This window comes from Neopelma chrysocephalum, unplaced genomic scaffold (genome assembly GCF_003984885.1).
Source record: "Neopelma chrysocephalum unplaced genomic scaffold, ASM398488v2 Primary Assembly neopelma1_91, whole genome shotgun sequence".
Classification (NCBI taxonomy): domain Eukaryota; kingdom Metazoa; phylum Chordata; class Aves; order Passeriformes; family Pipridae; genus Neopelma; species Neopelma chrysocephalum.
The window spans coordinates 1,566,123-1,589,328 of NW_020897753.1; the positions used below are offsets into that span (position 1 = coordinate 1,566,123).

Sequence of the window (23,206 nt, forward strand, 5' to 3'; positions counted from 1 at the left end):
TGTTTGTGTTTGGGGTCCAAAGTTACTTCTGCTGTGCCACAGGGGCTTTGGGGCGCTTTGATAAAATCTCCTTGGTTCACGTTCTTCGGGAGGCGGACCAGTGTGTGTTCCTCCAGCGCTTCTGTAGCGGGCAGGTGTAGAGCAGTGAGTGTAATACGGAGTGGTGAAAGTATGACAGCCAGGATGGAGCACCGATAAATCCTAGAAGGAGCTTGAAAGGCGTAGGATGGGTCCAACTGATAAATCCTAGAGGAAGCTTGAAAGGGAAAGGATGAGTCCAACAGGAGCTTACAAAGTGGAAGCAGCAGTTTTTTGAATGAAATGTAAATGGGCGTGAAGAATATTTTGAGATGAAATTGGTTTGACAAAATTGAGGTGACGTGCAGGAAGTGTTACGAGCTGAAGGGAATTACTGAGATAGGTTGGCTATATGTTGTCTGGTAAAAATAGACGCATCATCAGACTCACCTGTATGCAAAGGCTCAAACCTCGCTTTCAATAGTTGTTTCTGAAGTTACTTGTGTGAAATTAGTCTCTTAAAATCAGTGTCTAATTAGGGTTTTCAGCCTGCAATTCTGCTGTTAGTAAGTCTTTAGGTGATGTCTCCATTTTCAAACCCATCATTATTACTTACCTTACCACCACACTATTTCTCCCATTTTTGCTCCAGTGTAAATTCCTTACTTGTTCCTGTCACTTTACTGAAGTCTGTGCCAAAGAGAAGTTTGTAGGAAAGAGACTTATTGCCTGTAGCAATCGTTGCTGGAGCTTTCTTCACTATTATTAGCAAAAAGGAAGTAAATACAGTGATTAGTACTTTCATTTTAGCACTGAGGTTTATACAGGAGACCATTACAATTGGATGTAGTCCATAAATGCTTTTTTCTCTCTGTAGAGTCTATATATTATAGTGGTCTTCAATTTTGTATCAGTTCATATATAATTATAACAATAAGTTCTTATTTAATTCTGAAATGTAAATTTATAAGTGTATGAAGATACTTATGTATGTTTAGCATTTAAGAAGAAGTGAGGGTAAATAAATAACTTCCTCCAAAGCTGTGCTAATTCTTGTTATCAAAAGGATAGTTGTGGTAAACCAGCCTGTTTGTTCTGTGCCAGTGCTAAACATTGTTTGCATAGTTTTGGTTCTTTAAATGGGGTGGTGTTTAATTACTGGAGGAAGCTGTAGAGCATTTGCAAAGTCAGTGGTTTAAGTCTCATGCATTAAAACATCTCATTTTTTCCACTCCTGTTCACTTTTCAGTGTTGTGTTACAAAGCCCTTTTCAAGGTGGCAGGAGTGATGCACATCATACTGGAATATAAAGTTATAGAGTCATAGAATGGTTTGGATTGGAAGGGACCCTAAAGTTCATCTAATTCTTAATATGTAACATATTTTAGTATGTTTTAGAGGTTTTCTCCCTTCATGCATTAGCACTGCATGCATTTTCACTTCCTGAATTAATTCAACACCTAGAATATCCCTGTTTTGTTTTTTTTTTACCTGCTGAACTAAAATGGTTTTGTGCCAGGATTAACATGTATTAGGCAGTAGGTAAGAGGAGCAGTAAATACAGTGAGTTTGTTTGGTGACTTATGATAAATGCATCATTCTGCATTTTAACTTTTTTGTTTGAGGTACTAGGAAATGCTGACAATGTTTCAATTAGCTTTCTATAAACATTACATTCTGTAAACATCTTAAGGGTGAAGATCAAAACCAAATAGAATTAATAAATTATTTGAGCTTGACTTAAGCATGTTGTGGTTCACTAGTAATCATTGTGGCTTTACTTACCTGTGCAAACAGTATTTCACTGTTTTAGGCTTATTTGGCTTTGTTTTAGAAACACTTTGCCATTAAAAAAAGTTAATTTCTCTTTTTCTTTTCCTGCTGCAAATTAGTGGGGAATTATAAAAGTATAGAAGGAGTTCATTATAGGAATAAACAGCTGTTCCCTGCAAAAGAAAGAAAAAGGTATGGCATTTTAAAGGGTTGCTCATGTGCTAGTTAGACATGATGGGAGGAGAAGTAAGTTGTATTGTTGATTAAAAGGACACCATGGAATGCAAAACTTATATTAACAATTCCTTCCAGTGCCTAGGAAGATTATTAGGCTCAGGTTATATCATAGCAAAAAGGTTGATTTGAGCTTGAAACATGGAGTTGGATTATTTTAAGTTTCATTAATACTTTTAGCTAGGGAAGAGGCAGAACTTCTTTCAAGAGCCACTCTCTGTGTTTCAAACCTCTCCTCCAAAAGCTCTTTTTGAGGTTATTTGTGTGAAATCCATCTCTTGAAATCAGTGTCTAACGTACACACGTGATTTGTTTTTAGGATGATTCCCCTCCAGAGTTTATTTTTGCATGGAAGTGTGCTCCTTCCCGGTAGAAGATGGTGATCCCAATGTATGATCATGGAGAAGGGGATAAGTTCAGTAGAAGTGTTACCTTCCAAGTCATCTCAGGTTACAGCTGTAAAAGTGGTGGTCAAAGAGACCGAAGCAAAGCAAACCCAAAGAGGGAAACGAGTGGGATTTGTGCTTGTCCATGCAGGTAAGATGTGGAAGCAGAACAGCTGGAATGAAAACAGTGCATACTTTGATATCAAACTAAATATCAACACAAATTTATAGTATCTTTGGACTGCTGAAGTGTTCATGAAGTGACATTAACTTTGTGTGCAAGTCTGGGAGTGGAGAGTTTAATTGGAAGTTGCATAGGAGACTATTAACCAAAATGTGGCTATTTGGGTGTTCTGGATGGTATTTTTTTTCTCCTTGACAAAGGAAATCCCTGAATTTAAATGGTTATAAAACATCAAATTCTGCAGTTGTCTGCTAAGCTTGGGAAACCTACAAAGTGGAAGAGATCTTTCAGAATGTTTCTTTACCCTACAGAAAGATCAAACATAGCTGTTTCATTAAATTTCTTGTTTCTTGTCTAACTTGTCCATGAAGACAACCTACTTAAGGCTTTCTGAAACCTCTTTAGGCTGTTCACTTTTTTTTGTCCTTTTGAAATTTTTCTTTCAAGTCCAATTTTTGGTTTTATTTAATTTTTGATCATATTTAAATGAGTTACTGTTTATTGTTTCCACATGTGATGCAGTGGTCTTGCTCATAATTTCTTTTCTGATATGTTCTTTCTTAAATACTATTAACATAAAAATACTAGTGATGCTTACATCTGTATATTTGTTTTTACCATATGTGTGATGACATGAGGTGAAACTGAGCAAGGTAATGCCTAAAATATTTGAAAAACCAACATGCTACTTGCTTTATAAAATCGTTAAGGTTAAAAAAAACAGAACAAAACCTCAGTTTTATTCTGGGTTGATATTTGATGACACTAGTATTCTATTTTAAGAGCAGATAGAAGTGTTCTATATATTGTACTTTACTGGTAGTGTTAATTTAATGGAGTTTCTCAAAACTAATATTTCTAACAGTGACAAAAGTGAAGTTGAGATAAAAACAAGCACATTTTTAAGTTCAAAAACCAGTAAAACAGAAGTGGAATTTCAATATCAGTGTGCCAGTCATGGCAGTTGTTTTTCTGATGCTGCATTTAGTCAAATAGTGGGTGTTGATAAGTTTTTCAGGTATGGAATTAGGGGCAGTGGCTACAAAATAGGGCAGAATGGTTTGATGCGATGGGATAGACATGAAGACTCAAAATTAGATGAAAAATTTGAATGATCTTTATTTCAAGCAACTCTCCTGGTTCTAAAGCAGGAGCAACAAGCTCTAAAAAATGTAGCATGAACATGAGAAGATGAGCGGAATGATAATTGCAAACTTGCACATCAGTGGTGAAAGGAAAATTGGAGTTTGACATAAAATCAAGGGTTTTAAGTAAAATAAAAAAATAAATAAAAAAGCTATGCTGGAAATACTCCGAGAATGAGTGATACTGAAATCTCTTGCAAAGTGTTTATAGGAAGAGGTTGTTTGATGCTGTGATTTATACCTGTGTATTTCTGGATATATCCTGTGTTTTACTGGGTGTGCTTGAGTCAGTGTTGGAATGCATAACGTTGTCAATCATTGGTACAAAAGGGAAATGCCAGTGTAATCCAGAATAAGGAAGGCTGTACCTGCCTGTGTGTTAAATCTCTGTGTGAACTGTAAGGCTGCAGTTTGACAGGTAATATAACAGTTTTACCTTTTCCCTTAACTGTAGGTGCAGGTTATCATTCCGAATCCAAAGCTAAAGAGTACAAGCATGTGTGCAAAAGAGCCTGTCAGAAGGTATGTCCTACAACTTCCTGCAGTATTCCTGAGCCTCTAGTAATTGTGGAGCTAAATATTGTGTCTATGCTTTGATTTCATCCATGTCCACTCTTTGGGGAATTTATTTAAACTCCAGCATTCAGGTTGCTCCATAAATGCAGGAGTTCCTAGAATTACTTTCTTCTTGATAACTCTTAACATCTTAGTAGGAAAGGAGGTAGAAACAGGAAAAACAAATCAAAAAAAATCAAAGCTGGAAAGGGAGAAATGACAAGACTTCCATTTCCATTGAAGCTAATGTTTTTTAATCTCTTCCAAGAATTTAGGTTTAAAGCTGGCAAAGCCCTGTGTACTACGTGTTGAATGAGTAGCTGGAAGACCTCTCTCCAAAATTTTTAATGTCTTTTGCTTTCTCCAGGGAGCAGGAGCTGGGAGCTTGGCAGACTCTTTAGAAGAGTCTCAGAACTGGCCTCTGATAATTATCACTTTGTATTACAGTTCTGTTGCTCAATCCTAATACCAATCTAATTTTGTAATGGGAAGCCTCATAAATCACCCAGACATAGCACTGGCTTCGTTAAAGTTGTGCATTAGCCCTGGTGAAAGTCATTTTCCAGCTAATTATGTGAGAAAATGCTGTTGAATTTAAGTGTAATTTGAAATTCTGTGTGGCTCCTTAAGTTAAGTAGCCAACATAAATAACTTCTGTGAAGAACAAACAGTTGCAGGTCTTGCAGCTGAAGATGAAGCCATAGTTGTTCCCTGGGGTTCCCTGAGGGAACTCGTCTGTCAGGTCTTGTCCAAAATGGATCTAATAAATACTATTAGAAGTTCACTGTTGTGTGTGTCTGTAATTTGAAGATAACATTTGATTTGTTCGTGTGTTTTGGCTTTTAGATGAGCTTGTAAATTTTCTTCAGTTTGACTGTAATTGCAATAAATGGTACTAGGAATTTTCGTTGAACCTTGGAAGGAAAATTTGAAACTTGTTGGCTGAAGCATCAAGTGTTTGAGGACTTATATATAATATAAAAAGTTATTTTGATATAAATTTGACCATGCAAGAATCTGCTACTAAATGCCGTGTCTCAGTGTCAGGGTAGTACAATCCAACTTTCGGATCTGCCCTCACATACTTCATACTGACTTGTTTCCAGTGCCTCTTGTTTTTATGCCCTCCTACGTTTTAAACTAATTTGGTGAAGATTTTGTTTTGTGCAAGACTGGGAAAATGTAGGGCTCAGTCACAGAATATTAGAATTCCTTAATCATCAACTGAAAATTCTGTTTTACAGGCAATTGAAAAGCTCCAGGCTGGTGCTCTTGCCACAGATGCAGTGACTGCAGCACTTATAGAATTAGAGGTATGAATTTCTGACTAGTAGTAAATAAGTCCCATGAGTGCATTGCCAGATTTTTCTGTAGGAAGGTGTTAAGTGGGAAATTTACTGAGATTTCCATTTTTATGCTGCACTAATTTTATATTTTGCTTTTCCACTGTGTTTTGGAGTAAATGTATTTAAATAATTTCTAAAAATGCAAACTGAATAAAAGTTGTCTAGTTGGTGCAATTTGATTGTCATCTTAGATAGTCTTTACCCTTTAAAAATAAATGCAGTTATTAAAGAATTATTTAACACTCTGTAGGGAACTTTATTTCTAACTTACTGAGCTACAGATGGACAGTTCTGGCTCTGCTTCTTAGAGAGGGAAAAAAAAATCATCCTACTGGTTCAGATTTTAATGACAAAATATGTGCAGAGGAATAGGACAAGTAATGCTTTTATTTCAAAATGGCACTTGTTAATTAAGATAGAAAGTCTTGATGAGCAGCTGTTTGGGAGGTTTTTGGCAAAGTGTCTTTTTGGAGTGGTGAGATTTTTATGGCTTCTGACTTCAGTGAAGGTCCCAGTGAAATAATGTGGGAGTGAGTAAAGCTAAACATTTCTGGGATATAAATAGGGCAGTTTGGTTATTGTCCAAGGTCCACTAATCCCTCAGGACAGTAATGATGGAAACAGGTATTCCTCTTCTGGTAGCAGTAATTGCTTCTTCCCCTCCAACTTTATTAGCAAAGGAGGAAGGCAAGGTAAGTGTTGTGCTGTAAAAATAATTTCCTGGGTTTGGAATTCCTGGTAGTATTCCAAGAGGATTAGCAGTGGATTTGCTTACACATGTGTTGGGAAAGTGTTCATGAGTGTCCTTGGTGGGGCTGGTGTGAGGCAGGCAGTGAGTACACACTTTAGTATGTGTTAGACACGCTGCCTGGGAGCCAGGGCTGCAGTCACACTGTTCCCTTGGCAAGGTTCTTGGCTTTCAGCACCACTGCTGGTCTGCACTGAGCTGCTCAGACCTGCTTTCATGTGTTATCTCACACATTAGAATATAACCCAGGGAAAACAGGGATCTCTCCAATGGAATTATTTCCAGTGCACTTCCCTAAGCTGACTGAGGCTGCTGTTGCTCCACAAGGCTGTTGTGTGTGTCAGCTCCCTCCTCAGTGGAAAACAAAAATAAAAACCACTTTGGGTTTTGATTTTTATCGTGTTCCTGAGCTACACAGAAGAAAACATATTTTAAGAAGCTTAACCCAACAGTTCTGTATCTCTTTGCAGCTGTGCCTGGGGTAAATAGTTTATCTGTTTTTGTTATCCCCAGGAGACTTTTCTTATACTTTAGTAGATTTAAATACTCTGAAGTAACATTGATGGAAGAAGTTATGGCTTTAAGATGAAATTAAAAACTTTTTGTGAAATTACTGCAATCAGAAACCTTTTTCTCCTTATCTGTCTTGCTACTATTGTTCTGATGCCTGCCAGCATTCCAGTTCCTGGTTTTATAATTGTCTTTGGTAGTATTTTTAGGTGTACTGTTGCACAAACCCTATTTTTTTTTCCTTTTTAAAATTAAATGTTATTTTGTTCAGGTTGTGTTGCTGTCATTAATGTAATTTTTTTGCTTTCATTTATTAATTGATTTATATAACCTCTTAATTGGAGGTTCTTCTGTCTGTTACTGGAATAGATTTGGGATTTGGGCTTCTTTTAGGTTAAAGTATGTGGCTATGCAGTTACATCGAGGAAAAATCAAATTTAGACTCAAAACACTGGGATTTGCAGTGGCAGTCTTTTGGATCTGGTATGGGAGACTTCTAAATGAGCAGCTTCCAAAATATGTAAAGATTTGTATCTACTCACCTCATTCTGAACATCACCTCCAGACATCTCTTGTCATTTCTGGAGCTGCATCTTCTGGTTTAGTTCTGGTGCTTTTTCTGTTGCTCTGTGGAAAACAAGTCAACAAAGCAAACAGAATAGTTTTTCTCATCAACTACAAAATGTTATTGGTAAAAATATAGGTTTATGTTGATGAGCTATCACTCCTTTTGTTTGTGCTTTAGCATTTTAAGTTGGCAAATACATAACAAAAAATCTGCATGAAACAGTGTTTGTTTACTTGTGTCCCTGTAATACAGATGAAGATACAGAACAACAGAAGTTTGCATAACCTGATAACAGATTCCATTGTAAAGCACTGCCTGTAGCTTCTTGATATTTTGGTTTCTGTAGAACACATTGCTGTGACTTTATCTGAAATATTTAATCACTTTTACAGTTCTCTCGGGCTTTGAATGCTGTGTTCCAAAAGTTTGTAGTCTTTGCAAGGCACAAATATCTTCTTGTGGAAGTCTCACAGAAGATGAATTTCTTTCCTCAGTTCCGCTCAATTACACAACCCCCATTACACAGAATCTCAGCTAATCCAAGAGGCATCACTTCAAAGACTTGTTGGGGCTCAAGATTTGCTCTTGATCTTTTATGAGCAAGCTGACAGTTTGCTTGTGGTATGCTGTCTGTGTTTTGTTTTATTTTTCAGGCTCTAAGTGGAGAAGGAACAGCCTTTCTTTGTTGGACTGTGTGAATCTCAAGTGAAGGGGTTTTCTGTGATTGAGATAATACTGGTGATAGTTAACTAGAGAAAAGGTGCATTTCTTTTGCAAAGTAACAAGACTGACCCAGAATACTGTTAAAATAACTGGGGTGTTCTTCATAAGCATTGGATGTATTTGATAAGTTGATTAAAGGCTGTTCATGTTTTCCAGTTTGTGAACGCTGCCATTGCAAAGAAACAATTGAACATTTTACCTCTTTCAGTTTTTGGTAATAAAAAGGATCTAAACAAGGCACTTCTTGAGACTCATCATTTACACTGTGTGCTTCTGCAAAGGTATTATTGCAGTACCATTGATTTCTCCACACTTGCTGTCAGCCACCATATGAAGTCTGAGTTTCTCTTAAAACAAAAGGATTATTTGGGCAGCTTTTTGCAGGGGAGAGTTGAGGTCTCCCTCCACACACCCCGCTTGAAACTTGCTGTTTTCAGCAAAACCACGTGCTGATTTGCCTGTATGTGGGGTTGTGAGAAAAATGTCCAAATTCAAGCTTTTCTTTGACTGTTGAGCACTTCAGAAAGTACTGATCAGGTACTGGAGACAGGAACTGATGAAGATTTCAAATTGTTTCCTAAATTTAGTCTAATCCTTGATTAATATATGTGTAGATCACCTGTTTCTTTATCTGACTTCAGTAGAATGTTCTTTATGAACATCATTTAAATTGGAAATTAATATGATCGATGGAGAAAACGGTTGTCACATTTTGGGTTTCTGTCTCCTTGCTGCTGAAATTGCTCATTTTATTTTGCTTTTTTTTGTTATTGTGGATCAATGCAAAGGTTATTCTGTACCTGTTGTATTCAAGCAGTGGGTTTGTGTGACTGTCAGCAAGATTTTGCGGCAAAAGAACTTGTTTGGTGCTTTATTTATTATTTTTCTAGTGATTAACGTTTCTGAGTATACAATCTTAGTCCCAAGGACTTCTGTTTCAAGAAGCAGCCTTGTTGCATTAAGGCAGCCACCAAAGATGAACTTTTAATGGGTAATCAACCGGAAGTTGTTAATACTGGTTAAAAGCAATACTATGGTGTTTTGCAGCAGAGCAACTGGCAGTAATCTGTGGCAAAAGTGTCCTTTAAAAACATTTTAGCTGGTGTAATTGAAAGGGACATGGCTCATCCATGTAGAATATTGATTGTTGGCACTAAACTCCCAGAGCAAAATAAATTTTCAAGTTCTACTGTACAAAAACAAATACCTGTAGACTTTGAATTTGCTTTTAAAGTTGCAAATAAGCCATGGCCAAAACTGTATCAGAGATGGATGGAATGTTCTTTAAAGTCCATTGAAAGCAGAGCATTTTAACTATTTGCTGAGATATAAGTGTTAGAGTTGATTAACTTCTTTGAGCATTCCAGCTTTGACTGCAGCTAGAAACGTCAGGATCCCTGTGTTTGCTGCCAGAACATTTATAAATGCGTCTCGGAGTAAAAAGGATTCTAAAAATTTAAACGATACCCTCAGTAGCTTGAGAGTTTTTGCAAGATGGGTAACTTGGGAAAATGAAACTCCTGTTTCACATCCTAAAGCTTCCTGTTGCCTCCTTTGCTACAGCTTTACGTGGTAAGTTAGAGATACTTCAGTGGTGAAATAATTGTCAGGTAGTTTAGTGTTTTTCAAATAATTAAAGGCTTATATTTTGTTAAAATGCTTTGTTTGCCTCTTCTTTCTTCCTCCTTTTCTGTGGTAGCAGGGCTTGCTGTTAACATGCAAAGCTGATGCTTGCTTTGCTTACTCCTCTTTTTCAGCCTCCTTGGAAATACAAAAGGCTGATCACTGTGGTTTGAAATAAAAAAGTATATTCCTGAAGATATCTTTTGTATTAAACCTTTTTCTCCTCTCCCACCCTCCCTCTTCTTGGACACATGCTTTGGTTAGTTCTTCCCGATTTTATGGTTGTCAGTTCTTGCACTGCTGCATTTTTCTTTCTGAGGGTATGAAGAGACTTCTCCAGGTAACTCAGTTTGTTTCTTCCCTCTTTGAAAGCATTCATGCTTCTCTTTTAATGTTTCTGCATTCCTTGAAGGTTTTGAATTTTCATTTCAAAATACACCTTAATTTTCATAAGTTCATAAGTTGTATTCCTCCATTTGTATATCAGAGTCTTGAGATCTTTTGGTCAGACTTTGCAGAGATTCATATTTTCAAAAAGAGATTTGTATTTTTGTGGTGTATTTCATGTCCTTGCCTATTCATAGAAGTAGGTGTGAATTTGTTTCCATTTTTTATAAAGGTTTTTTCCTACCTCGTTTCAAAGGCTTTTATCTCACCTCAGAGACACTCAGGTAGATATCAGAAATTCCATGGGTTCACACCCAGTTCCTGCACTTTTTAAAGCTGTTTTCAGATTGCCTTTCAGATGTCTGAAGTTAGACCACCTTCCTCTGGGCAATTCTGAGACTGTCTTGAGTGCAGTCTGATTGTAAAGCTGAGTGAAATGCCACAGAAATTTTGAACAGGTGCTTGGAATTTGGTCTTTGTTTCTTTTCACTGGAGAAGTTACTCATGTTGTGACTGATTGTACTGGTAAGATTCCTTCTGAGTCCTAATATGAGAGTTATGCCACCAAAGAGACATCTCAGTTCCATGTAGAATTGTTATTTATTAAAAATTCTGTAGTATTCTGCTAAATGTTCTGTAGGGAGAAACGAATGGCATTCCTTTTGTCTTGAGATCCTCTGAGTAAAGTATCTCTTGGTGTTGTGCCAGTGAAGGTGCTGTGCCAAGGCATTGAAGCACATCTAGATCTTGACACATAAAGTGAACTAGTACCATTCCATATCCTGTATTTTTTCCCTACTCTCTTTTGATTATTACCTTTATCAGCTGGTAGAGAGCTTTGTGTCTTGACTGCAGAAGATTCTGGACCTTTATTTAAACTTCTTCTTTCATGAGTCCTTCTTATGCCCCTTATTTGTCCGTGACATCTGCTCTAAAGCTGTCTCTGCTTTGTGGCAAATCTGTGGAGCACAAAGTTTTTCCCCTTGCTGATGTTCTTGAGTGTAACACCCTGAGTGAATGTCTTTGGAACAGAACATCAGAGATTTGTTTCCAGGCTCACAGGTCTTTGCACTCTGATTACCCCGGGGCCAGGAACTTGGACAAGCGTTGTTCATTCTGAGTGTTCCTGTTTTTACTGTATCCTCCAAGTACCATTCACCATTCACTTTCAACTCCTTCCACCACTTCTCTGCTCCTTTTTTTCTAAACTTCACCAACTTCATTGTCTTCGTACTTGTAGAGCCTGGGGAGCGATGAAGTCGGTTAAGCCAGTGGCTACTCGGAGTTTTCTGCCTTTTCTAGGCCATCTTGTTTTTTAAAAACATATTCTCCCCGTCCCTTCCCCTTTTTAGGGAAAGTTATTTCTGCCACACTTAACTGCAAATGTTTCATTATCCTAAAATCTTTTCAAATTTATTCATTTGCTGTGAGGCTTTGCTGTCAAAATGAACAACAGAATGAATATACGCAGTGAATTGGAAGAACTGTTGTGGATTGAAATAGGATGGGATAAAGCGGGATAAAATCTTGTGCTGCTTCAGAAGGAAAAAGCAGAAAATAAAGGAGTTTCATGATTATGTATTATCTATTATGTACTCATGATTCTTCAGGAAGGTAGCATTTTGGTGACTCAAACGCTAAGAAATCTTTAAATGTCTCTGTAAATTAGAGTCAACATCTTGGAAAACAGATTTTGAATTTACTCACTACTTGCTCATTTGAAAGTTAACAAAAGCTAGCTGACATCAGATTTATTTTTCATTTCTGTGTGCTCCTCTCTCTTTTGTTCCTTTGAATTCATTGCAAATCAGTATGTACAAAAGCAAACCAGTTCCCTTAACACTTAAGACAGAACTTTGAGCTGTTTCCAGTAATTTGTTTCCTGATTCAGCCTTTATTACGTGTACTGTAGAAGTATGACCATCTCATTTCACTGACATGTTCACATGTGGTCTAGACAACTCTTTGTCACATCAGGTTTTGTACACTGGTTGTAATTTAAACAAGGGAAAACTGAAAGCCTGCAGCATCTCTCTGAAATTGTACTGTTTGGTTGTTTTCTTTGTCCTGTGTTCCTTTTGTGCTTGCATCTAGAAAGAGGGGATTATATTGAGCTGGGGGATTATATTGAGCTGGCAGTGAGACTTTTGAAATGTGCTACTTGGAAATTTTGTGGTTTTAGAGTCATGGGGATGCTCTGATGAAATGGGTGGGTGAAAATGGGGTGTAATTCTAGCATGCAAAACTTTTGTTGTTTGAGAACCTTGGGTTTGTTAAAAGCCACAGAAGGTGCTAATAAAAAAGGAGTTAGGTTTATGATGCTGCTAAATGTTGTTCCGTACTTGCCATGAAATAAATCTTGGTTTTTAGTCGAGAAACTTCCAGACCACAGTAGTGACTGTCCTCATGCTGATGGTCAAATAGAAATTTTAGAGAGTGAATTGTTGGTGATGCCATTTCTTCACTTCTGCTTGCAGAGCTGCAGTCATAGGTTAGTATGTTCAGAAAAAGTACAGTTCTGTTTTGCAGCAGTGTCATACTTGGGAGGCTCAAAGGTACACTGTGCAGTGATTATTAGATTAATTCATTAATTAATTAAATATTGAATGATTGTAAGGCTTTTGCTTGAATAGAAATGATCATAAATTGTTGGGTGACTGGTTTTTGTATTACTGTGTTATTATACCCTATAGAAGGTGAGAGGTGTCCATTGTAGTCATTTCAGATGCTCTGTTCAAATTGCCCTTGTTTTTGTTGTGGAAGATCAAACTGCTAAAATAAGAAAATGCCCTGCACCGAGATCAGTGTTGTCAGATCAATTATACAGAGGTTTTGATCAGTCTAGTCTGTTATGGATGTGGCCTTACAATATTTTGTTCTTATTTTTAGGATTCTCCTTTCACAAATGCAGGATTGGGATCTAACCTAAACCTTCTGGGTGAGATAGAATGTGATGCCAGTATAATGGATGGAAAGTCATTAAATTTTGGAGCAGTTGGAGCACTGAGTGGTATGTTAACTATGTATTATAAAGCTAAATACTGATTTAGGTGCAAAGATCAGTTTTGTTCTTTTTTGTTATTGTTTTGAAGGAGGGGACACATTGTAAATTTTACCCCATTTAAATAAATTCTGGCCTTTTAGAAAATGGAGAGGCATTCCTGCCCCCTAAAATGCTGGTTTGTGTTAATTTGCTTTATGTAACATGTTGGCTTATTAGTTCACTGAGAATCCTTTGATGCAGAACAGTTATATGATACCACACAATATTCACAGTGGGGCTGAGTTTGCTGAGATGAATTTGTAGAACGATAACTTCATAATAAAATTCAATTGTTAAAAAATATTACAGGCATTTAAATTAGGCTTTGTATTTGTTTTTGTTCTCAGCCTTCTCAAAGAAGTTACTGGTATATAATTCAATCATTTATTTGCATATGGGACTTATTTAATCTGAGAACTAGTGTGTTTCTCTTTTTTTGTCTAGTTTTAGCTTTCAGTACATAACAAATATAGATATACAGTCCCAAATAGGGATTGTTGAGGTTTTGTTGAAGTACATGAACAGTCTTAGCTGTTACTTTTGAATAGCTTTTCTGACAAGTTTTCAAGCTTTGTTCTTTATCCTAGAATAGTTCTAAACTGTGGTAATAGCTTCCTCATGTAGATATAAATCTAAAATAAATAGTAAAATTAAGTGTTTCAAGGCCTGTTTGTTAAAAAATGTATCCTTCCAACCATGGGGAAGGAGGAAATGAGGGACTGAGAGAAAGCTAAACCTGAATCCTATAATCCCTGCTCTGGCCTGATAGGTCCAAATGCAAACACTTTCCATCTTGAAAAATTAATGCCCATAAAACATCTTTAGCCTTTAGAATACAATAGATTTAACTTGAGATTTCTGTGGTAGGAGATCACTCCTACTATTCCAATATGGTTCTTTCTTTTTTGAAATAAATGTGGGGGAGGTGTTGACTGGAAGGCTGACAGGCTGACTACTGACAGGATGTGAGGGAAAAACTGAGAAAGTAGTTACCACATTGAAACATAACGTAAGGTGTCTCTTAATGGCTTGACAAACCCTTGGAAATTAAAGGAATCTGACATCCATTGCCAAAATGAACACTGCAGTGCTCTGTGGAAAAATATTTTAATGTTTTGTTCCCATTTTTTGCTAACTTTTCAGGAATCAAGAATCCAGTTTCGGTTGCAAATAGATTGTTATGTGAAGGGCAGAAGGGAAAACTCTCTGCTGGCAGAATTCCACCTTGGTAATTGCTTTGTTCTGCTTGACTTTTCTTTGGTCTTTGGTCTCCATGCATGCCATATTTGAAGGTTTTATCTTACCCCAGGAAGGCTGGTGCTGCTTTATGTACCAGCCTTTAAAAAGGAGATAAGCTTTGTGCTCTGATCTTGAAACATCTTGTGCACTCGATGAAGTTGTGGGTAGAAGGACGTATTAGGAATAAATGGCAACATCAACTTTGTGATAGTTTCTGTCTGTGTGATTATTTCCATTTGTAATACTCAATCCTTACATTTGCTACTGTAGCATTTTGAAAAATCCCAAAATACATCAAGGTTAAAGGGCAATTCTACTGCCTTTGCCTGTGTCTACCTTTAAAAAAAGCAACAAGGTTTTTAACAAGTATAAAAAATAGTCCTACTTTGCTGCCTTTATGGCTTTATTTTGTAGCTATAGTGTGGAAATGTGCAGTGTTTAGTAACTTCCTCTTATTTTAAAGATAGATTTAATAGTATTTATAACAAAAATGGAAACAAGCACTCTCTTACTGAGATGGGTGTGATACTTAGATGGAAGAGGTAACTATTAAATGCATAGTAACTTTAAATATTATTGCATCATTTTGGAAAGAATCCAAGAAATGTCAGAACTGATTATTCTTAAAACCATCTTATTCTCATTAGCAGTTTAAATTGACAGGTAGAGAACTTGAATAATTCATTCGTATTAATTGACTGCTGTTGTCTGTCACCTGTGGCAGAACTTGCTACCTTTTTTCTAACTAATGGTCAGTATTTGCAGAAGTATTAAACCAGAATTTTGGTATTTTAAAATATGTGTATTTAGATTCACAAATTTTGCTTTCCTTACTGTGTTACTCTGTAAAATTAGCCAAGTAGTTCATAGCTGGGTGGTATAGTATTCCAGTTTAAACAGTGAGGAAGAGCAGGATTTCAGTGTTCTGTCATGCTGCAAAGTAAGTGCATAGATCAAAAACAGCCAGCCTGAAACCAAACCATTTACAGATAGATTTTGCATTTAAAACTGCTTTCTTTAATGGAGAAAGCAGAGAGTAACTACAGAGAGGTTTACTAAGAAATAGGAACTTCAATTTCAATTGCTGTTAGCTCATTTCTTTGGCTGTCAGAAGGAAGTGAGGCTTACCTGAATTAGATTAGAGTGTCAAATGGGGTGGGTATTTTGGTGTTCCAGAACTAGTACTGAAGTCACTACAGGAGCAAGCACTTGGGATTGTTTTGCCTGTAACATCACAGCATTCTAGAATTATTGTAAGGAAGAGCACTTGGGCATTTTAGCATGTTCACTGTGACTTTATGAACTCATTTATGCTGCTATGGTTTTAAAAATAACTGAATGGAAAAAACCTACACCCTCTTGCCCTCAAAGAACAAAACTAAATCTTTCAAAGACTGTGCAAGGTCTTGGCTATCAAATACTCTCAAAGACAGAGGAGCTCAAAATCTCGAGGTCAGAGATGAGCTGTCTTTGGAGCCAACACATGCAGTTTATTGGTGCACCTGGGTTACCTAAGAAATATTTTCATTTCCTTTTTCCCACCCTGGATTTTGAATGCATATTTTAGTAGAGCAAATTTGTTACCCTGGAAACGATCTGTACAAGTGGGATATGATGGGTTGTGCTTTGGACTTGTTTTGTACACACAGGGTATCCCGAGTTCAGATGACAGAGCTCATGGTCACTGAAGGTGGGGGCTGTGGATGATTTCATGCCTCGCCTTTCTGGCAGGGCTTGGTGTCACACGTTGTTTTGGGACTGAAATGCATTCCTGCACAAGCTGGGAACACATATAGTTAAATGACAAGAGAGCAGCCATGTTTTGGCATTCCTAGCAAGTGTCAGGATTTTAGTAACTGTTTTTTGTCTGTGAAGATGTGCAATTTTCATCTTCTTTGTCATTGGCAAATAGTGTACTGGGGAGTCTTCTAGATACTGTTTGTTAAAGAAACCGATGGTAGAGACTGTTCCTATAGCATGATATAAGCTGCCTTAATGTTTTCTGGCCAGAATGTTTGGCACATGACCACACAAGAAAAATTCAGGAGCTGTGAGATTAGTAAAAGTGGGATTATGGAGGTTTTTCTCTATAAAGGAACACATGAAGTCAGTTTGCTTGACCTGCTTGTAACTGTTAAGGGTCTGTTCTTATAGTGAGTTCAAAACCAGTTCAAAGTGGTGTATTTCTAATTTTCAGTAGAAGAAATTCTAATGAGTGTGAATTGATTTATTCAGAGATGGCAAGGAGTGATCAAGTGTCTGAACTGATGTATCCAATTTGCTGCAAATTGCTCTGTAGAGTGTATCCTTCTGGATCAGTCTCTAGTTGTATTGTTTGAAACACAGAACTCCACTACCCAAATTAGAATTTAAAAAGTTTAGAGTATCCCTGGATGCATGAGTGCATTTCTTGAAACCTCTAAGGTCCTTACATCTTTCTGCCTTACTTTATTCTGCTCAGTGTTGGCAGGATTTTCTCTCATGCAGGAACAGAAAATACTCATAAATCTTACATATTCTGCTGTAAGATATTCCTGTTTGTTGTATAACTTTACCAAAGAAAGCACTATTTTAATAGCACAGTTACAAAGTGGATGAATCTTTGGAAGTGATCTTTAGTCACTTAATAATGGATTAGACATTTTGTAGTAATAAACTTGAAGATTTTCTATTTCTTACACTGAAACCTTGACCTTTCTAAGGAAAAAAGGCTTATTTACATCTACTTGCTGTTAAATGTAGATTTGTAAGATTTGCAGGATAGCACAAACACACCTAAATGTGTCCTTTCTTAGAACTCCTTAGTACTACTGACATCAAGTCCATGCCCATATTCCTTTTTCAGTATTAATACTAACCCCTATGGCAAAGAATTTCTCCTTAGGTTTTGTTTTGTTGTTTTTTTTTTCCCATTTAAATATACAAGGATTTGTAATTGCTTCAATTTTACTGTATTTTGTGCAGAATACATAAATCGTGTAACTTGTGGGGCTGTGCATAGTCAAGAAAGTGCTTGGAGTGAATTCATGAAGACTTCCACCCCCTTTTACCTCTGTTCTGTATTTCTTCAGAACAAATTCTTCTTTGTATCAATGATTTCAGAGTGATTTGCTACATTTTATAATAAAACATTACAAAGTGAATTTGTTACATCCAGGATTGCCTTGACCACCTTTAATGAACCAAACCTGCTTCCATTTAGCTTGGTGTGACCTGTCTCCTTACAGCCCCTATTAAATGGTTGTGTTTGGAGCAAACAGCACCAGGAAAACCAAGTTCTTGGAGAAAATTCTCAGAAAAGACCATTTTAGAGACCTTTACTTGCATTTTCTATTAATATGGTCTAGCATGTCTAACTGGAAGGCATGTGCAAGCACTGGCTCCTTGCTGGGAGGATGTTTACATCTTCTGTGTGTTCTGTAACAACTACAGACTACTCTGATATATTTGCAAGAAAGATCTTTATATCTTGTTTGTGCAGAACCAACTCTCAGAGTAGCAGAGAACAAACCCATTCATGCTTTGTTTATGTTTTTGGGTTTTTCCCCCCCCTTTGGAAAACTGTATTTTGAATTAGCCTAAAGGCTTTTGAAACTCAGGGTGGTTTTGACTGCTTTCTATAGTGCTTTATTCCCTCTTCTCCCTCGCCCCCAATAAATTAAGCTTGTCTGTACATTTATTTTTATGTACAGACAACAAAGCACTGAGATTCTGACGTTATTTGTCCTGTAAACAGTTTATTTTAACTTTTCTGTGATTACACTGTCTTTTCAAGACATCTGAATAGTTGAAAAAAAGGTGGATGATCTCTGGGGTGTTATGGAGCCTCAATTAGCTTTCTGCTTCAACTAATCTAGCTGTTCTTTGGGACCAGAAGTGCAAATACTTTGTGCCCATCTTAAAGAAGGAAAGGAATCTAGGAACTAAGGACTGAAATGTGAACAAAGTAAAAGTCATATCACTTAAATTATGAGACATTCTCGGGTGCTTTTCTGCGCTCTCATGATTACTAGTGACTTTTTCTGTGTTTTTAAGTATTAAAAAGGCAATTGTGAGACTGTTTGTAAAACACAATGTTTCTGAGTGACCTGTGCTATTCAAGTTACCACATATAAAACTCCTAATGTTTGAGCTTGATGCTTTCCCTACTTAACCTTCCTGTCTGTGTAAATTGTTTTGAACTGCAAGTGCTTATTTACTTCCCAAGAATGTATTGTTGATAGAAAACCTTTACTCTGAAGACCAAAACCACCTTCTTTTAGTCAATGAAGAATACCACTTAATTAGGTTTGGCTACAGTTTGCATTTTTCTCTTATGTTAATGAAAGTGCCAGGTTGTTTTTTGAGCACTCGCTTACCTAATAGGAGATACTTGAGCTCTCCCAAGGTACCCAATAACTTATTCTACAGTATCTTGCAACAAGAATAATTCTTATCTGGACCTGCACTATCAATGGTAAGAAATATGCATTTAATAAATTCAAATTCTCATCTGGATAAGCCTTTTTTTGAGACTTTTGTATGGAAAGACTGGACACACCTCTTGTATTGGTTAAATCATAGAAAGATAGAAAGTACCATCTTAAAATACTACATACTGGAAGCTGCAGGTGTCAGATACAGCACTGTCAAGAAAACTTCCAACAGTGTTAATGCCAGCAAATTTGCTGTATGAATAATGGTCTCAGAAACTGTAGAACTACGTGGTCCCAGGGACTGTTTTTTTTTTAGTAAGTCTGGTATTTCTGTAAACTTTTCTAATTGCTGTAAATCCTCAGTCTTTACTTCTCATGTCCATTAAGCAGTTGCGTTTTTCTTAACTTCATAGCCCACTTTTGAAATAAGATTGGAAATAATTGTCCTTTATTGTGTTACACAGTGTCTTTCTGGAAGTGTCTGGTTTCCAGCTCCTACATTCCGCTTTTCAGGCAATAAGATGAATTTCTTTAAGAGCAAACAACAGAGATAATTGAGGATTGCTTTTTTTCCCCTCTCCCTAAGAATTCCATGTCTGTGTTTTGTTCTCACTCATTGTCACAGCAGTGTGTGCTGTCTCACTACTCTAAAATGTTCAGTACTGATTAGAAAAAAAACTTCTTAGATGACTGGGGTTTTTTACAAGTATATTAAAAATTCAGTAGGCTAGTTTCATTTGCAAGTGCTTGATAAAAACTCCATGAAATAGACCTTAATCCTTCTAAATAAGCTTAATTTTTAGCCAGTGTTGTACTTCTTGAAGTACTTCTTGATATTCCTGTTGCACTGGCTGACTTTTCTGGAAGTACCATTCTCACCTCATTCATCCCATGTTCTTGGTCTTCAGGATCTAAGTTGTTACATAGAGCAAGAGTCTTAGACAGGCTTTGTCCTGTTTTAGCTGCAGTTGAAAGCTGGTGCTATTTGGTTATGAATTTCAAATTTAATAGCACTTGTTTTTATCCAGTGATAAACCCAATGTCAGAGCTGCATAGTCATTATGAAAATACATAAGGTTGCCAAGTGTAATTATAGCTGACAGTTCTATGAAACATAGCTTACAATTTAAAAATGACCAAACCAAATAGGAAAAATAATTGCAAGAAAAGGGGGATTTTGTTATATGGCTTTGTTTAAACTCCCTCTTCTGTGTCTCCTAGCTTTTTAGTTGGTGAAGGAGCTTACAGATGGGCAGTTGATCACGGGATACCCGCATGTCCTCCAGGTATCATGGCTACAAGTGAGTAAACTGGTGGTGTCAGTAGGAAGAACAGGACAGAGTAATTTTAGATGGTGCCTCAGCTTTTGTGGTGCACATCCATTCACTGTTCCTAACATTCCACTAGCTTTATGGTGTTATGATATATAAGGGTGGTTTAAGTTTACTAATTTAAGTATCTAAATAGAAAAAACTTTGAACTGTTACTTCAGCTGCATTTTAGCAACATATCATTGAAGTGAATCTGTGATTCTAGAACTAAATCCATTGATGGACCTATTTTTTTACCAAAATGTAGGTTCTTTAACAACTCAGTCTTACAAGTCTCCAGTTGTGATCCATCTTGGATCCTAAAAGCACCAGCTAGCCATGTATCACAATTGGGCAGGTGCCAGTTTGACTCTCAGATTCTGTAGTTACACCCATCTCTGATGGGTTGTCCAGAACTGCTCTGGTCTAAACAGGCTGTCAAATTAATTTGCCTTTTTTTTAACCTAGATAGGCTTCACTATATGATGGAATAACCCAGTCCAGAAAACAGACTTGGATTGTGCTGTATATTAGTAGTAGTCTCTTAGGAGAGCTTTTTGTCTTAAAATAAAAGAAGTGATTATGTTATATTGATACACCATCTATAAACTAGGCTACAAATCAGTGCACTTACCCATGGAAAGGAGGATGTGGCTCCACTTCCTTCCCTTCTCCAGCCTCCCTGCCTTTTGGAAAGTGCTGTTACTACTCTGTAGTTTGTTGCAGGGGTGAACGTGCCCTGTGCTGCCTGTAGAGCTTATGCAGGAAAAATCAGAGGCCATTACCCAAAGGAGGAGGACACAGAAGATTACAGAATGTTTCTTTATTTTACAGTAAACAGTATTACTTCTTAAAATAGTTAACTGGTCCCTAAGTCAGAGACTGAAGCCCACAACTCCCATTAAGCCTTTTATTGGGTCTAATTCTAAATGTAGATAAATATCTAGAAATTGCAGTTCAGAGTTGCTAATACTCAATGCTTAAGTGTAACCCCTGAAACAGTGGCACTGTTTTACTTGATCATGCCAATTTTCATACATATTCATGGTACATTTCATTTTGAACAGAAAGTTTTCATTTCTGGCTCCACATGACTGCAACTTTTGCCCTATCCATGTGCTGTCCAAAACAGCATTTGCAGAACAACTGTTGGGCTCAGTTAAGCCGAACATCTTTATTTCTATGGCTTTAGAAAAAGTAAAACCACTTAAGGCTTTGGGATTTTTGTGGGTTTTTTTTTTTTTTTTTGCTTTGTGGGAAAGTAGTATAGGAGATGCTTTAGAAAGGAGATCTCCTGACTAATTCTGTTTGCATGCACAAGTCTCCATTGTTTCTAGTACCAGTGTGTTTCTGTTGTGACGGAGATTATTAGGTTGTGACATTAATTGCCAGATGATACCTTTACTAGTAAAAATATACCCTGATTGGAGCAAATCTACATGTTGCATCTTAAAAATAAGAATGACTACTGCTACTTTGGTTTGCCTGATCCAGACTGTGAATTTTTGTTGGAGAAACATTAGAAGAATAACCAAGCTCCAAAATACCACTTTTTTTTTTGTCTACTCAGTGCATTCAGCATACTTCTATTTAACAAAACAATTTGCATCAGAAGAGTTGAAACAACCAGGACTGACAAGTTAATTTTGCAATATAATCATTAATGTAGTATTTCTCGTTTCTTTTCTTTTAAAAAAACAACAGAACAGCAAGAAAGAGCAAACAGAAATGTGAAAAATCAGTTGTAGAAAGTGTTATAATGATTTTCATCCCAATCCTTAGCAAAGCTAGTTTTGTATCACATTGACCTCTGGTCAGTGGGACTGGAAAGTAACCATTAACACCATGTGTGACAACATGGGATTGTTAAGAGCTGAAAAATTGGAAACTCTCTCACAGGTTATATGTAAGAAAGCTAAAGATTTATCCAATGTTACTGTGGAAGGGATGGTTAGATACCTTAAGAAACAATTAAAGAGAATGTTGTTTCCAAGCAACCACAAAGAGATCTCATCTGAAGCAAGCTGCTGTGTTAAATAATGTAACAAACTTCAAATGAAGGGAGACCTTTGGATTGTGCTTGCTACAATTGCTGTGGTAGGGTTTTCATGGAGAATTGGGGGTAAATTAACTGGAAATTCCATGACTGATGAATAGCTCTGTAAAAGAAGAGCTGAACTAATTGCCAAACACCAGGAGAATACGTATAATAACTGAATTACAAAGAAACCAAACCCAACCCCCCCCCAAAAACCCCTAATCCAGATTTAGACATGTTCTTATAGTAAATATTAACAGGAGGAACTAGGTCCATGTTTTGGCTTCTCCGTGCTGCATGTGGAAAATATATTCTTGAAGTTGTGTTATCCTGTCTCCCTTTTCCCAGACCTGAAATGGGAAGAGCAATGTTCCACAGGCTGTAAGGCTGGGACTGGGGGTCGGTTTGCAGGGATGGGGCTCACCCTGTGGTCAGTAACAAAGAAAGTGGCAGGATTAGCTTTGCCATCACACTCCATAATTCCCTCAGAACTATCGAAATATCTCAGCACCAAACTGAAGCATGTTTTAAACCACTTTACTTGTTGAACTACATCAAGGTTATGTCAAGGCTCACCTGCTTTGTCTTCTTCAGTTTGCCAAGTATGTGAGGAAATGGGATTTCTACCGTCTGTAGGAATCTGGTGGCTTTCCAGTGCACAGAGTGGGTGGTTTAAAATAAAACAACACCTGAAATGGGATCTGCCTGTGTTGCCCACAGCCTGCAAGGAAGCTGAATTTATTAATTCCTGCCTATACTAGAGCCTAATGCCTGCCAATACAGAGCCCATACTGGCTTTTCCCAGTGCTTTGTTACCCTGTGCTAGTAAGACTGGTTTGAAAGTGTAATCTAAGTGCTAAGAGTGGAATTACAGTTTAGAAATGCTAAATTACTGCGTAATACGATCTCTTACAAATATTAAAAATACACTTTAAATATGCAACGTTTGAGGTACATCTTC

The 23,206-nt window shown here is 37.0% G+C and overlaps 1 protein-coding gene across 4 annotated transcripts in view; it reads left to right on the forward strand.

Moving 5' to 3' along the window:
- Window positions 1-1,872: 1,872 nt before the first annotated feature.
- Window positions 1,873-23,206, forward strand: part of TASP1 (taspase 1) — a 76,659-nt gene continuing 55,325 nt past the window's right edge. Inside the window, exons 1-7 of one of the 4 annotated variants that reach the window (XM_027693353.1) lie at window positions 1,873-1,983; window positions 2,345-2,562; window positions 4,195-4,262; window positions 5,540-5,608; window positions 13,090-13,210; window positions 14,387-14,471; window positions 20,119-20,198. In XM_027693353.1, coding sequence (XP_027549154.1) covers window positions 2,418-2,562; window positions 4,195-4,262; window positions 5,540-5,608; window positions 13,090-13,210; window positions 14,387-14,471; window positions 20,119-20,198 — 568 coding nt within the window. In that variant the 5' untranslated portion in view covers window positions 1,873-1,983; window positions 2,345-2,417. The remainder of the gene's footprint in view (window positions 1,984-2,344; window positions 2,563-4,194; window positions 4,263-5,539; window positions 5,609-13,089; window positions 13,211-14,386; window positions 14,472-20,118; window positions 20,199-23,206) is intronic. The other 3 variants (XM_027693350.1, XM_027693351.1, XM_027693352.1) reach the window with 3 other exon arrangements.